The sequence below is a fragment of the Eutrema salsugineum genome, unplaced genomic scaffold (genome assembly GCF_000478725.1).
Source record: "Eutrema salsugineum unplaced genomic scaffold, Eutsalg1_0 scaffold_4, whole genome shotgun sequence".
Classification (NCBI taxonomy): Eukaryota; Viridiplantae; Streptophyta; class Magnoliopsida; order Brassicales; family Brassicaceae; genus Eutrema; species Eutrema salsugineum.
In genome coordinates, this window is record NW_006256686.1 from 15741343 (window position 1) to 15756229 (window position 14887).

The following is a 14887-nucleotide window of genomic DNA, read 5'->3' on the forward strand; positions in this document are numbered from 1 at the left end:
AAGCCAGAAACCACCGCATAGCTGATTTTGATGCACCTACTCAAAATTTTCAGAACCGATCTGCAATCCAAGTTCCATTTCCGGAACGAGTTTGAAGTCAAGCCTCAAATCATCTCATTGGTGAAACAAAACCAATTCCATGGAGTTCCTTCTGAACACCCAATGGACCATATTGAGCTCTTTGAAGAAATCTGCAGCATGATGAGAACAAACCAAGTTCCAGCAGACTATTTAAAGTGTAAGTTGTTCCCTTTTTCATTAGCAGACAAAGCTCACCGTTGGTTGAAATCTTTGCCTGCAGGATCGATTACTAATTGGGAAGAGTGTAAAACTGCTTTCCTGAATCATTTCTATACTAAGTCAAGGTCGAACTTGTTGAGAACGAAGATCTCACGCTTTCAGCAAGGACCGACTGAATCTTTCTATGAAGCCTGGGAACGTTTTAAGGAGTATGAACGTGATTGCCCTCACCATGGATTTCCTGGATCAAGCCTGCTGAGCACATTTTACCGAGGTTTCAACCAAAATACAAACTTTCACTTGATACAGCTAGCAATGGAGATTTTGGACAAAAGACGATAGCCCAAGGAAGAGCCCTCATCGAAAATTTGGCTCAAGCCAATAGCAATGATTGTCCTGAATACGATCGCTCGACGAAGCAAACCGGAACAGACAACAAGGAGATAAGCGAGTTGAAGAACATGATGAGCCAGTTTTTGAAGAGCAACAATCGCCCAATCCATGCTTGTGAGACCAACAATGGCGCAGAAGATGAAGGACCTAGTGATATCGATCACATTAATCAAGCCTTTCAAGAAGAAGAGGTGAATTATGTAGGAGCACAAGCACCATACCCAAATCGCTTCAAAAATGGCTTCAACAACAACTTTCAGAATTCAAAATACAACAATCTCTCTTACCGCAATCCAAATGTGGAGAATCCTCAAGATCAGTACTACCCACCACAGCAAAAATCCTTCCAAAACAAGTTCCAAGGTGGAAACCGCGACAGCCATATAACTACCAAGGTACGGGTTTTAACAATCAATTTGTACAACAGCAAGGAGTCACGACGAACCAATTAGCTTCACAAATCGGTAGACTTGAACAGTCCATCCAGCTTGTTATGACAAACGAAAAAGCATCTAAAGACATGAACGTGAAGGTTGATTGCATGTACAATGACCTGAATGGGAAGTTTGAAGCTTTATCTTCGCATGTCAAAAAGCTAGACGTGCAAGTCGCCCAAACAGCCGACTATATCAAGAGGCAAAGTGGAGTTCTTCCAGGAAGAGTTGAGGATAACCCGAAGAGGTTTTGCAATGCTATAACCACACTGCCCGAAGAAGAAGCCAGAACCGATGGAAAGAAAGAAGAAACCCCAATCTTTGTACCACTTTACAAGGATGTCGATGTCAAGCAGCCACCATTTAAGGTACCTCAACGATCACCGTTTCAAAGGCTTACAAAAGCCGACGATCCGGGACATTTTGTTTTCCAATGTTTCATTTCAGGAATCAGTTTCATAGACTGCCTGTGCGATTCCGGAGCCAATGTCAACATCATGTCAATGACATTTGCCGAAAAATTGGGCATAAAAACCTTAAGGACATCGACGGTTAAGGTTATCTTTGGAGATTCATCTCAAAAAGATACTGAAGGGGCGATTCATGATCTACAAGTTCTAGTGGGAGACAAGATTGTTCCCGCTGATTTCCAAGTCCTGGAGATGGATAAAGACAAGGAGAGGCCACTCATTTTCGGGAGACCATTCCTAGCTACCGTAGGAGTAGTAATCGATCACGCAAACCGGCATGCTGTTTTCCTCAATGTAGATCGCAGAAGGTTTTATCCGACAATCCTAGATGATTTTCCAAGCAAAGGAAACCAGCCAAAAGAGAAAGAAAAGGAGAAGCCGAAAGCTTTTGCAAAGATCAAGATCATCATTCCACCGCATGCAACAGAAACTAGTGAGAACCAAATCCAGGAGCTGATCGAAAACACAAAAAGGGTTTTAAACAATGTTAAAGTCCAAAAGAAGAGTAAAGGAAAGAAGACGGCTCCTCAAGGAGAAGAAGTAAAACCTCCAGCGACCGGAAGTGATAAGGGCACATCAAGTGGAGTGCCATTCAAATCAGCCTGATTCTTCATACCTACGTCGAGCTAAACGACTTAAAACAAAAGCATTTAATGGGAGGCAACTCATTTAGGTACTCTTTCTTTTATTTTTCTTTTCCTTTGAACAATTTATATTTTCTTTTTCTTTTAAGTTTCAGATATTTTATAAAACAAAAACACAAAAAAATCGGAAAATTAGCAAAACCAAGAAGAAAAGGGTGGTTTTTAGCTGTTCGGCCCGGCAAAGACCTAAAAGTTGGACGAAGGCCGCAGGAGAAAGGGCCGCGTTCGCGATCAACCGACCCGCGGCCAAGGGAGCATCGACCGCGGCACCGTGAATGTGACCGCGACCGAGCCCTTGATCACCGCGGTCGCGCGTCTCCTGACCGCGGCCGTTGGTCGTCGAGATTGGAATGCGGATTTCCATCGCTTTTCAAAAGTTCCTGGAGTTTCCCGGTGATTTCCGGAGTATTCCCGGTAAAGCCCGTTAAGATTTTCTGTAAGTTTTAAACCTCCATTGCGTGCAAGACAAGAAAGGTAAGTTCCCGTAAACTTATGAATTTCCGAAAATTTGCCGTTTTTGCTACAAAAACGCTTTTTAAAGAAAGGAAATGCACTTTTTGGATCAAAACTCCTTTTTCTCGTCTCTTCCAAAAGACTTGGAGATTTAGGAGATAGAACACCTTTTTCAATTCTTAAGCTTTTTAAGAGATTCTTGGCCCAAACCTCACTCTTTTTCAAAGCTGATTTCAATTCTGTCATCAAATCTCTCTTTCCAGTAAGGTATGAAGCTCAAACTCGCCATTTTTATTCGATTTTATAACTTAGGGTTTTCTTAAAAAGCCCAAATCTCGGTTTATTGATGGTGGAAATAGCTTAAGAACAATAGATTTTCCTTTTAGGTAATCTAAAAATCGATTTTAACACCTAGCTTAAAAGGAATTGAGATTTTTGAAATTTGGATTCTACATGCTTTATAAAATTCGAATTTGGAACAGCAAAATGGATGAATCTGATTAAGCCTTGTGTGATTAGTGATTAGTATTAGGTAACCTATAGATTTGACATGGAAATTGCTCATTAAAATCGATTTTTAGAAGATTTCTATGTTGAGGACACCAAAAATCCGAATCTAATCATGAACTACTCGATTTCTTTGATTCAATGTCAATTCTGCTTGCTCATGGTTTTAATTAATCTCTTTATACTAGTATTAGTATAACTGATCGTTAATGTGTTAAAATCAGTATCCATATTCACTCTTTTTCCAATAATCATCTCGTCTTGCAGAAAAATGGAACAAACTAGATCCCGAAGAAGCCGTCGCACTGGTGACAGCTCTGAGGACGTTCCCGATGATGCTACTCTAGGAGAGTACATGCTGAACCAAGCCAGACCAAGAAGAAGAAACTATGTGATGAGATTGCTCCAGCATTCAAGAGAAACGAGAGCAACTCCCGAGCCACCACAGATCCGATACGTTGGCAAGGAGATAAACCCGAGAGTGGACTATGCAAGACGTTTCAAGAAGCTGAATGTCAAACCCACACCTTGGATTGATTATCATACACTTGAGATGCTTGGAATCAGAGAAGATGTAATCTGGTACATTGATGCACTTAAGCTAAGACCCTACATGGAGCTTAACCTTCCAACCTATCCTGAGCTAGTCCGCGAGTTCTTAGCAACTATTACACTCCACCACACGAAGAGGAGGAACCCCATAGCATCAGATGGCATCTTGTCATTCTCTATCTGCGGACAGCCTTACTCGCTCACCATTTCTGCACTTTGTGAGGCTCTTAAGCTTCCATACACCGATGGCATTTACCTTGAAGACGAACCCAGTTTTAACTTGTGGAGAGAGATGGGTCATGGAGTCTATGATAGCGGGAGATCCAAGTCAGCCATTCTTACTCATCCTGCAGTGAGAGTTGTGCACAAACTCTTAGCACACACGATTTTCTCTAGAGCCAACATGGGATGTGTTTTGAAGACCGAGCTCATTACACTTCAGATGTCATTTATGGATGACCGACGACTTGCCTGCTTTGCCTGGATCATAGCACAGAAGATGGTAAAGGTGAAGCATGATTTACATGGTTGCGAGGACGCTACTCCAGCTTACAGGAGTGCTTTTACAGCGATACTACAGGCTGTGGATTCGATTTCTCATCTGATGATCCACTTCCCGATGTCTGGTAGGACCTACTTTATCTCTCTCACGATCACACTATCTCTCGTGCCGCTTTTGATCCAGACAGGTTTGGTTACAAGTATTGCACTGACACTGAGGAGCACCGAGTCTGTTTGCCTTCAGCATCAGTCCCGAGATTATGTAACGGAAGACGTCCGCGATAGACTCCGGAACCCGATGAGTTTCTGCCATCTGTACCTCGTCTACCATTCACCATTGGCCAAAACATAGTGGCCAAGGCAAAACGCGATGCAGCTGCGGCCCGTGCTCACTTTCAGCCATCTGTTTCGACCGGCCACACCTCATCATCTACATCATCGCACACACATTCTGATCTGGCGCGCAGAGTTGAGAGACAGGGACGACGCTTTGAGCGCGTTGTCACCTTCCTACAGGAGCAGCACCAGTTTGCAGCAGACACATCGGAGGATGAGTGATTGATCAACACTTCACTGCCATCACGGTTCTATCATCATTTTCTTTTCTTTTATCTTATTTTATTTCGCTTTTATTCACCATTTTCTCACCAACTTTTTCACACTGGGGACAATGTGATTTAAGTCTGGGGGAGGATGTCTATCCCGTACTAATCATTTTCTTGTTTTTGCTTTCAAATTTCAAGCAATTTTTAAATTTTAATATGTAACCTATTCGACATTAAGTATTTTTCAGGAATGTTTGACACAAAACTATGATGATTTAGACCTACACGCTTCTACACTATGCATGATAGCTCATTTGTGGTTAGCACTAGACTAGAATACTTGCACTACGAACTCCCACCAGAGGACTTCTACTCATGGAAGTTCTTTCTGACATGAGATACTAGCTCATTTTATTTGACCTTAATATTGACATCTAATTTTCTCATCATTGATTTTAGGCAGGCATCGACATACACATCTAGGACGTCTTTTACCCTCACTTTTACCACTCTTTGTCATCCTAGATGACCAGTTTATCTTCATCTGGTACCATACCCTAAACCCAAAACCCTTGTTTTCAATCCTCATGCATTCTCTCTTTAGTTTATATCAGCAGATATGTGCAAAAACATCGGAGAGAAGAGGAGCGACGCAGTTTTCAGTCACCCACAAAGGAGACTGAATGGAATTGAGAAGGAAGAGTATCAGAAACCTCATTAAGCTTTACAAGACAGATCTTAACTGGTAATTTTGTGCTCTCTAAGACTCTATATCTAAAGGTGTTCCCTCTCTTCAAAAAAAAAAAAAAAAAAACGAACGAATGAAAAGAGAGAGGGAAACAACAAGCCTAATGAGTCCTAGATTGTCGAAATTTGTGGAGCAAGAAGCAACTACTAAGCGTTTATAGGGCTATGTTTTTGAAAGATTTACAAAATCCTAAGTCTAGGGGAGTTAGGAAAGAACCTGAGGAAGAAGACCAGGAATCTATGGCAAGAAGAAAGTGACTGAAAACTGTGGATACCAACTGCTTCACTCTCTTTTGCGGTTTTGCATAATATCTTGCATTCTCCAGATCTTCAGGTAACCAGTAAGCACTTTAAGCCTTACCCCTATAATAACCCTTTTTGACACCTAGCCTAGTTTGCCCTGCCTAGACTTTCTTTGATGAGAACCACCGAGATTTTTAAGGAATGTTAAGAGCTAGTTGACTGGAAGTTAGATCTTAGTGCATAGATTTCCGCATGACGGATTAACGGACTAGTTATGCCTGTATTGCTAGTGAAAATTTTCTAGGCTATTCCCGATTGATGCATACTGATTGATATTGGTCTAGAAGTTTCTGAGATTTTGTTTAGTTCCTGCGTTTTCAAACCTCTCGCCGAGATTTAGCCTTTGTTTTGTTTAAGGACAAACAAAAGACTAAGTCTGGGGGAGTTGAAAACACCAGATTTTGACCATTTTTATGGATCACTTTAATGTCTTTTACAGGTGTTTTTACTCCATTTTCAAAGCTTTTCAAAGGATTTCTATGTTTTCGGATTTTAAAAGACTTTTCAGGTAATTTGAGATAAAGAGGCACAAATTGGAACAAAAAGACTCTTTTGGATAAATGCAGACCGTCAGAACTCTCATGGAGAGACGAAGACCTTCTCACCGTCTGATCACCCTCAAAATTGGACAACTTATAGAAGAATCAACCAGCTTTCAAATGCACTTGGTTAGGAGACATTCCAACGGTTGGATCTCATGATATTCCATTAGCCCCGGAGCCACTCGAAGACGGCTAGCAAGTCACGCGACCGCGGCCAACAGCCCATTCCCCGCGGTCACAAGCCTCGTGACCACGGCCAGCCACCTATTTCCCGCGGTCACGTCATTCCCGACCGCAGCCGGCTAACTCCGAACTAAAGCCCATATTTCTGAAGCCCAAAGTCATTCTCAGCCTCAATTCGAGAACCCTAGAGACCATGGAGTATTGAAGACTATAAATACTTGTCATTTAGGTCGTTTTTAGACACCACCCTTCATACTTTACAGAAAAACTTTTCCTTTAGCCGTTTTTATGCGATTTTTGTAGAAGATTGTTCAAGTTCGAGTTCTTGAATAGAGAAGCTTTCTTAATCTCTTTTCTTTACTGTTTTTGATTACTTTTATTAAAACCAATGATGATGTCGACCTCAGCCATGTCTGAGTAGATCCCGAGTTGGGCTTAGGATTCCCGAAAGGGGCTCTCATAATCGATTAAGACATCTAGGTTTATAGATCTGGGATTTCAACTTTGTTCTCTGTTTACTCTTGTTCTTATTGCATGTATGCTTTATTGATCACCTAGTATCTGATCTAGATAGTTAGTATTGTGAAAGTTTTCATTAAGTATCAGCCCTAGAAGGAAACAGGCGATTTTTCCGTAGGAGTGGAAACCTACCTGCGGCGAGATCGTGAGTATTGACGAGTCTTGTGCAGCTCTTGCGTTCTCTCCCTTCCAGAGCCAGAGTGGAAACCTACTGGTCAGGATTGCGAGAAACAGTTGGTTATGATCACGACAGTGACGTAGTCATACCGACGTACTCTAGCTCTAGAACCCTATATATAGATATACGTCAATCCCAATCTATCTACCCTAGTGTTAAAACCGATTACGATCCCTGTAGAGTTCCCAAAAGCTCAGCGTTTTTACAAACCAATCGATTTTTACTTGCTTATTTAGATCCGCATTTCAATTGTTTTAGTTCGATATTTTGCTTGCTTTACTTCCTTTTCATTCGATTATTCTACTTGTTCCTTAGGATATATTTATTTGCTTTCTTTAGTTTTAGTTTAATCCGTGAAAAACAACCAACCTCTGAAACCAATCTAGTCTAGACTTAAAGTTAGAAACCGTAGAAGAATACCAGACACACAAATCTATGTGGATTCGATCCCTAAATACTACAACTGATTAGCTGTGCACTTGCGGCTTTCATTTATTTTTGTTAAGGGTAAAACTTGTTCCCTCACGCAGTTGACACGCATCAGCATCCAATTCCGAGACTAGACAACATGTTGGACGAGTTAAGGGGAGCTACTATCTTCTCAAAGGTGGATCTAAAGAGTGGTTATCATCAGGTGAGAGTGAAGGAAGGTGATGAGTGGAAAACTGCCTTCAAGACCAAGCAAGGTCTATACGAATCGCTTGTGATGCCTTTTGGTCTCACAAACGCCCCAAGTACCTTCATGAGACTCATACATCTGTAAGTTTGTAGTGTTTTACTTCGATGATATTCTAATTTACAGCCAATGCTTGAAGGATCATATTGAGCATCTAGAACAGGTTCTAGCAACGCTTAAGTTAGAGGGTTTATATGCAAATCTTAAGAAATGTATCTTCAGCACTTATCAATTGGTATTTTTAGGATTTGTTGTAAGTTCTCAGGGCCTTAAAGTGGATGAGGAGAAGATTAAAGCCATCCAAGAATGGCCCACACCCTCCACGGTTGGACATGTTAGAAGCTTTCATGGTTTGGCAAGTTTTTACAGGCGCTTTGTCAAGGATTTCAGTACCATACCAGCCCCATTAACATCAGAGATCAAGAAGAATATTAATTTCACCTGGGGGCAAACTCAAGAAGCCGCATTCAATAAGCTGAAGGAGAGCCTCGCACAGGCACCGGTTTCAGTCGTTCCTAACTTTGATAAAATGTTTGAGGTTGAATGTGATGCATCAGGTACCGGCATAGGAGCTGTCTTAACACAGTGAGGGAGGCCAGTAGCTTACTTCAGTGAGAAGTTAAGTGGGGCAACACTCAACTACCCAACTTATGATAAAGAGCTCTATGCTTTGGTGAGATCACTAGAAATGTGGCAACACTATCTGCTCCCAAAAGAGTTTATCATTGACACAGACCACGAGACCCTCAAGCACTTAAGAGGCCAGACCACACTTAAGAAAAGGCACGCACGATGGTTAGAGTTCGTAGAGACCTTCCCATATGTGATCAAGTACAAGAAAGGGCAGGAGAACATTGTAGCCGATGCACTTTCAAGGCGTTACAGCCTCATCTCTACAATGGAAGCCAAGATCATGGGGTTTGAACATATCAGGGGTGGATATGAATCTGATCCCGAGTTCTCAGAGGTCTACAAAGAAACTACAAAGGCCACATTTGGAGTGTTCTACCAACAAGATGATTTTCTATTTAAGGAGAAGCGGCTGTGTATTCCACAAGGGTCCATGAGGGAGTTGATCACAAGGGAAGCTCATGGAGGAGGGTTAATGGGACATTTTGGCCGAGGTAAGACGCTGAGTGTACTGATGGAGCACTTTTACTGGCTGCATATGCGAAGAGATGTGGAGAAGCGATGCGCCAAATGCATCATTTGTCTCCGAGCTAAGTCCAGGTTACACCCTAACGGTTTACATATGCCTTTACCTATTCCTAATGCACCCTGGATAGACATTTCTATGGAATTTATTCTACGCTTTCCTAAGATACACAACAAAGACTCCATTTTTGTAGTAGTAGACAGGTTCTCAAAGATGGCGCACTTTATACCATGTAACAAGACCAATGATGCAACTCAAACAGCTGATCTCTTCTTTAAAGAAGTTGTGGGTCTACATGGAGTGCCCAAAACCATTGTTAAAGACCGAGACACAAAGTTCCTCAGCCATTTTTGGAAGACATTGTGGAGAAAGCTTGGAACCAAACTCTTATTTTCCACCACTTGTCATCCTCAAACGGATGGGCAAACAGAGGTAGTAAACCGTACACTCTCAACCTTATTGAGAGCCACGGTTGGTAAGAATCTCAGGAATTGATTATCTTGTCTACCTTTCATTAAATTTGCTTATAATCGTTCTAAATACTCTGCTACTTACCAATCTCCTTTTGAAGTTGTCTATGGGTTCAACCCTCACACGCCTTTATACCTTGTTACTTTGCCACCAGCTATCTATTCGAGCGCAAAAGGAGAAACTAAGGCTGATTTTGTGAAGAAGCTGCACCAAAAGGTTAAAGAGAGGCTGGAGAAAAAGAACGAGAAGGACAAGGCACGAATTGACAAAGGACGCAAGGAGATTCATTTTGAACCAGGAGAGTGGGTGTGGTTGCACATGAGGCAAGACAAGTTCCCACAGCAAAGAAAATCAAAGCTTGCACAGAGGGGAGATGGACCATTCCGAGTCTTGGAGAAGATCAACGACAATGCATATAAGCTGGAGCTGCCAGGTGAGTTTAATATATCTCCTACTTTCAATGTTACTGATTTATCTCCTTTTGATGCAGGTGAAACTGTTCCGAGGACAGAACCTTCTCAAGAGGGAGGGGATGATGAGGGCATACAACCACAAGCACCACCTATACCTGCTGTGAGACAAGGACCAAGAACAAGGTCAGGAACTAGAGTCTTACGTGAAAGGTTTAATCAAGCTATTGAAGCCTTACTTAGCATCCACGAGCAAGAAGACTCTTTTTACCCAAGCTTTAAGGCCACATTCCAAGAAAGAAGCCCGGAAGAGCCTAATAAAGAAGAAGCCTATCTTATACAAGACGGCCCAAAAACTGAATTGCCACTTCTCCGACCCAACAAAGAAGTGTCCCTGTTCAGCATCAGCATAACGCCAACTTAAGACCATCCTAGCCTTCCAATCTACCAAGGTAAGCTAATGAATACAATTATCTACTTGCCTAACTTGGTTTTCTGTCTTTGGTTTGTTTTACAGGTTCTTGATATGATCCTAGGTGAGGATCAAGCCCTGGACTATTCTCCAACGATTGTGATTTCGAAATTTGATGGTTTGAGGTATTGCGGATTGAAGTGAATGAATATGACGTGATGAAATATGGTGTAACTCGGGGAAAACGCCTTGACACTTCTAAGAGAGATGAAAGATCTCTTAGACTATCAACAGAAATAAAGAGCTTGTAATGAAAGGATATAATCCGAAGTCACTAATCAAGCTGGTGATCAAACGATTTAGAGAGAGTTTTTAGAAATAAAAGGTTTGATAGATTGAAAAGAAAGACAAGAGCAATACATATAGAGTCTCGAACACATAGGAAATAACAAAGACAACTAAGACGACTTAAAGACTCAATGACTAAGACTTAGACTAGTTTGAATTTGAAAATAGGCTCCTCTCTTTCTTGATCGCATCTGGTGAACGAAATGGGCTAAGTTTCCATCAAGAGGCCTTTTGTAAAAGTGTTGTGAACAAGCCTCATTAAAAACCTTGTTTGGAAAACCCAATTGGGACAAAACCAAACGAAGGGAAAAAGAGCACAAGTCACAACCCTCTCTTGATGAACTCTTAAGTGGCTTGTATCACAACCAGTGTAGTTGGATTAGCACACTTAAGATTGCCCTGAATGGTGTGTAATAGCTTGTGAAAAGCTTGCTTGAACTTCATTGCTCTTGATCTCGTCATTGGACCAATCGGAAGATGCAAGTCTTTATCTTCGTCTAAACTTGCTTCCTCGGGTTTCAGCTGCTCTTAGTCTTCATTCAATTCTGGTTCAGGCTCTCCTTGTTCTCCTTCAATCTCCTCAGTTCCTAAGCTGGTCTTGATCATATCATCCTCTCCCACTTGAAAAGGATTTGTCCTCAAATCTGTATCTTCTGCAAGAAAAGGAACTAAGTCAGAAACATTGAAGCTTGAACTTACAGAATACTTACCTTGAAGGTCCAGCTGGTAGGCATTGTTATTGATCTTCTTGATGATCTTGAAGGGTCCATCGATTCGCGGCATAAGTTTAGACTTTCTTTCATATGGAAATCTGTCTTTCCTTAAGTAAATCCACACCATGTCTCCTTCTTCAAAGATCATCTCCTTTCGGTTCTTGTTGGCATGCTTGGCGTAGTACTTAGTCTTATTCTCAATGTTGATGCGCGCCTTCTCATGGATCTTTTTTACTAGCTCTGCCTTTTTCTTTCCATCTAAGCTAACTCTTTCACTCAAAGGTAAAGGCATTAGATCCAAAGGTGAAGTAGGATTGAACCCGTAAACGATTTCAAATGGTGAGAACTGAGATGCAGAATGCTTAGCATGATTATAGGCGAATTCTACATGTGGTAAACATTCTTCCCAAATTTTAAGATTCTTTTTAATCAATGCACGCAACAAGGTGGACAACGTTCTATTAACTACTTCAATTTGACCGTCAGATTGCGGATGACATGTGCTAGAGTGCTAAAGTCTTTGACAAAATCTTCGATAGAAACCCGCAAGTCCATGAAAGCTTCTTACTTCACTAACAGACTTTGGACTTGGCCAATCTTTAATCGCCTTTATCTTTTCTTCATCAACCTTGATTCCATCTGCACTCACAACAAAACCTAAAAAGACAAGGTTATCTGTTCCAAAAGTGCATTTCTTTAAATTTGCATACAAGGTCTCCATTCTAAGCACTTCTAAAACCTTTCTAAGATGCTCCACATGTTCATCTAAGCTTTTGCTGTAAATTAAAATGTCATCAAAGTATATCACAACAAAATGACCTATATAAGCTCTAAGAACATGATTCATTAACCTCATAAACGTGCTAGGCGCATTGGTTAACCCAAAGGGCATGACTAACCATTCGTATAAGCCCTGCTTAGTCTTAAAAGCAGTTTTCCATTCATCACCCTCTTTCATTCTAATCTGGTGATATCCACTCTTAAGATCTACCTTAGAAAATATGCTAGAACCATGTAATTCATCAAGCATGTCATCCAATCTAGGTATAGGGTGTCGATACTTCACCGTGATATTATTGATGGCTCGGCAATCTACACACATTCTCCAGCTGCCATCTTTCTTTGGGACAAGTAAAACAGGTACTGCGCATGGACTCATGCTCTCACGAATGTGCCCTTTGTCCATGAGCTCGGTGACTTGCTTTTGAAGCTCTTTGGTCTCCAAAGGATTAGTCCTATAGGCTGGTTTGTTCGGAAGTGAGGCTCCGGGTATAAAGTCAATCTGATGCTCAATGCCTCTTATTGGTGGTAAGCCCTGCGGATTCTCCTCTGGAAATACGTCTTTGAATTCCTGCAAAAGTAATCTTATCTTGCTAGGAATATCCTGCGTAGGCATATTTAGGTTAAAGCATTCTTTGAAAACTAGTAAATAGTTTGGGAGTTGACTTCCCTTTGGTTTGGTGATCATGAGGCTCGTTGATAGAGAGTTTGTAGAAGTGGTTTGCACTTTGTTCTTCTTCATAGCGATCTGGTCCTGCTGAACTTCTTGAGGAGTTAAGGGAACCAAAGTAGTTTTCTTGCCGTGATAGTCAAAGGAATAACGGTTTGTGAAACCATCGTGCATAACCCTTCTATCTGATTGCCATGGTCTTCCAAGTAAGATATGCCCCGCATCCATAGGCAAGACATCACACAGAATCTCATCCTGGTATTTGCCTATCGATATTGGCACCATAACTTGATTTTTGACCTCCATTTCTCCAGCCTCATTCAGCCATTGTAGCTTGTAAGGTTTCGGCCTCTTCATTAGTTTCAAACCTAATTTTTCTACCATAGACTCACTAGCCACGTTAGTACAGCTTCCACCATCTATTACTAAGCTGCATACTTTTCGTTGCACCATACATCGGCTGTGAAAAAAATTTTCCCTTTGCTCGTTTCCCTCGGTCTTGGTTTGAACATTCAGAGTCCTTCTAGTTACCAATAGTTCACCTCGGGCAGGCATCTCTATTGGTTCCTCATCTTCAGACTGTTCCTCTTCAGTTTCCACTTCTCCATTCTCTTTAATGATCACTATCTTCTTGTTGGAACAGCTACTCGCATAGTGACCATACCCCTTGCACTTGTAACACTGAATATCTCTATTCTTGGAGGTAGTCACCACTTCTTTTCCTTTGACGCTCTGTTCTTCACCCTTAGACTTGGAGAATGACTTAAAATCCTTTTGGAAACTCGTTTTCTCATCCTTCTGAAAATTTGGCTTGTTGGATCCGTAGCTAGGTTTATAGTTTCTTCTTTTGAGCTGTTTCTCAAACATAATAGCCTTGTGCAACAGTTCCTCTAGTTCCACGTAGTGATGCACCTCTAAGCGGTCTATAATTTCTCTGTTTAACCCCCCCCATGAACCTAGCCATCGTTGCTTCCCTGTCTTCACGAATATCGGCTCTCATCATGAGAGTTTCCATCTCCTTATAATATTCTTCGACTGATCGGCTTCCTTGGGTTAAACTCCTGAGCTTGAAATGCAGTTCTCTGTGGTAATGACTTGGTACAAATCTTCTTCTCATGATCGCCTTCAATTGGTTCCATGATTCGATAGGATCTTCTCCTATTCTTCTTCTGGTTGTAACGAGGTTATCCCACCAACTTAGGGCATAATCTTTAAACTCTGTTGGGGCCAGCTTTAACTTGTGCTCGGTGGTGTAGTCTCGGCAGTTAAACATAAGTTCAATCTTCTTCTCCCACTCCAAGTATTCTTCAGGATCAGCGGTACCTCTGAATTCAGGAATCGTGAGCTTAAGGCTTCCCATAGGATCACTAGACCTTGGCTTTCTTTCTTCTCTATCGCTTCCTCTTCTCCTTGATGAACGAGCTCTAGAGGAGTTGCTGTAGTATTGTTCCAAAGCCGAATGGTCACTGCTCTTTCTTGGTTTGTCCGAAACCATCTTCTCCATGTCAAATCTCATACTTTCAAACTCCCGCTGCATAAGAGACATCATTTGAGTCATCATAGCGTCCATCATAAGTTTGTTGGTTGATCCGCTTGGGTTCGCGGGGTCTTCTTTCTCATGAGCCGATTCCTCCATTGTACCTGTTCAGATGACAAGTAAAAGAACCAGTAAAAGAGCTCGAAGAATACACACGCTAGTTTAAAAATTGATCAAATTCGATACAGATCATGATACGACAATCGGACTTTTAGAAACCCTAATTCTCTCTATGAAAATTCTTTGAAATTCTGGATGACTTGTAATATAAACTAGAGAGATCAGATGCTAGAGAGCACGATCCGACTAGTTTCACACAAATTTTCACGATCAAAATAGAATATGAAAAGTCATAAAATCGTTAAACACGAAAAGACACAACCTGGGTTGGAGATTTGCTCTGATACCACTTGATATGATCCTAGGTGAGGATCAAGCCCTGGACTACTCTCCAACGATTGTGATTTCGAAATTTGATGGTTTGAGGTATTGCGGAATGAAGT

At 41.4% G+C, this 14887-nt stretch overlaps 1 protein-coding gene and 1 non-coding gene across 2 annotated transcripts; both read right to left on the minus strand.

Moving 5' to 3' along the window:
• Positions 1-374: 374 nt before the first annotated feature.
• On the minus strand, positions 375-479 carry LOC112084910. Its single transcript, XR_002898566.1, has one exon. It is a non-coding gene; the product is annotated as a small nucleolar RNA R71 (small nucleolar RNA).
• A 10733-nt stretch (positions 480-11212) lies between these two features.
• LOC112084576 lies at positions 11213-14483 on the minus strand. Its single transcript, XM_024153725.1, has 5 exons — positions 13791-14483; positions 12249-13699; positions 11966-12173; positions 11395-11743; positions 11213-11304 (listed from the first exon to the last, which is right to left on the minus strand). The coding sequence occupies exons 1-5, from the start codon at positions 14481-14483 to the stop codon at positions 11213-11215; spliced, it is 2793 nt and encodes a 930-aa protein (XP_024009493.1).
• Positions 14484-14887: the final 404 nt, after the last annotated feature.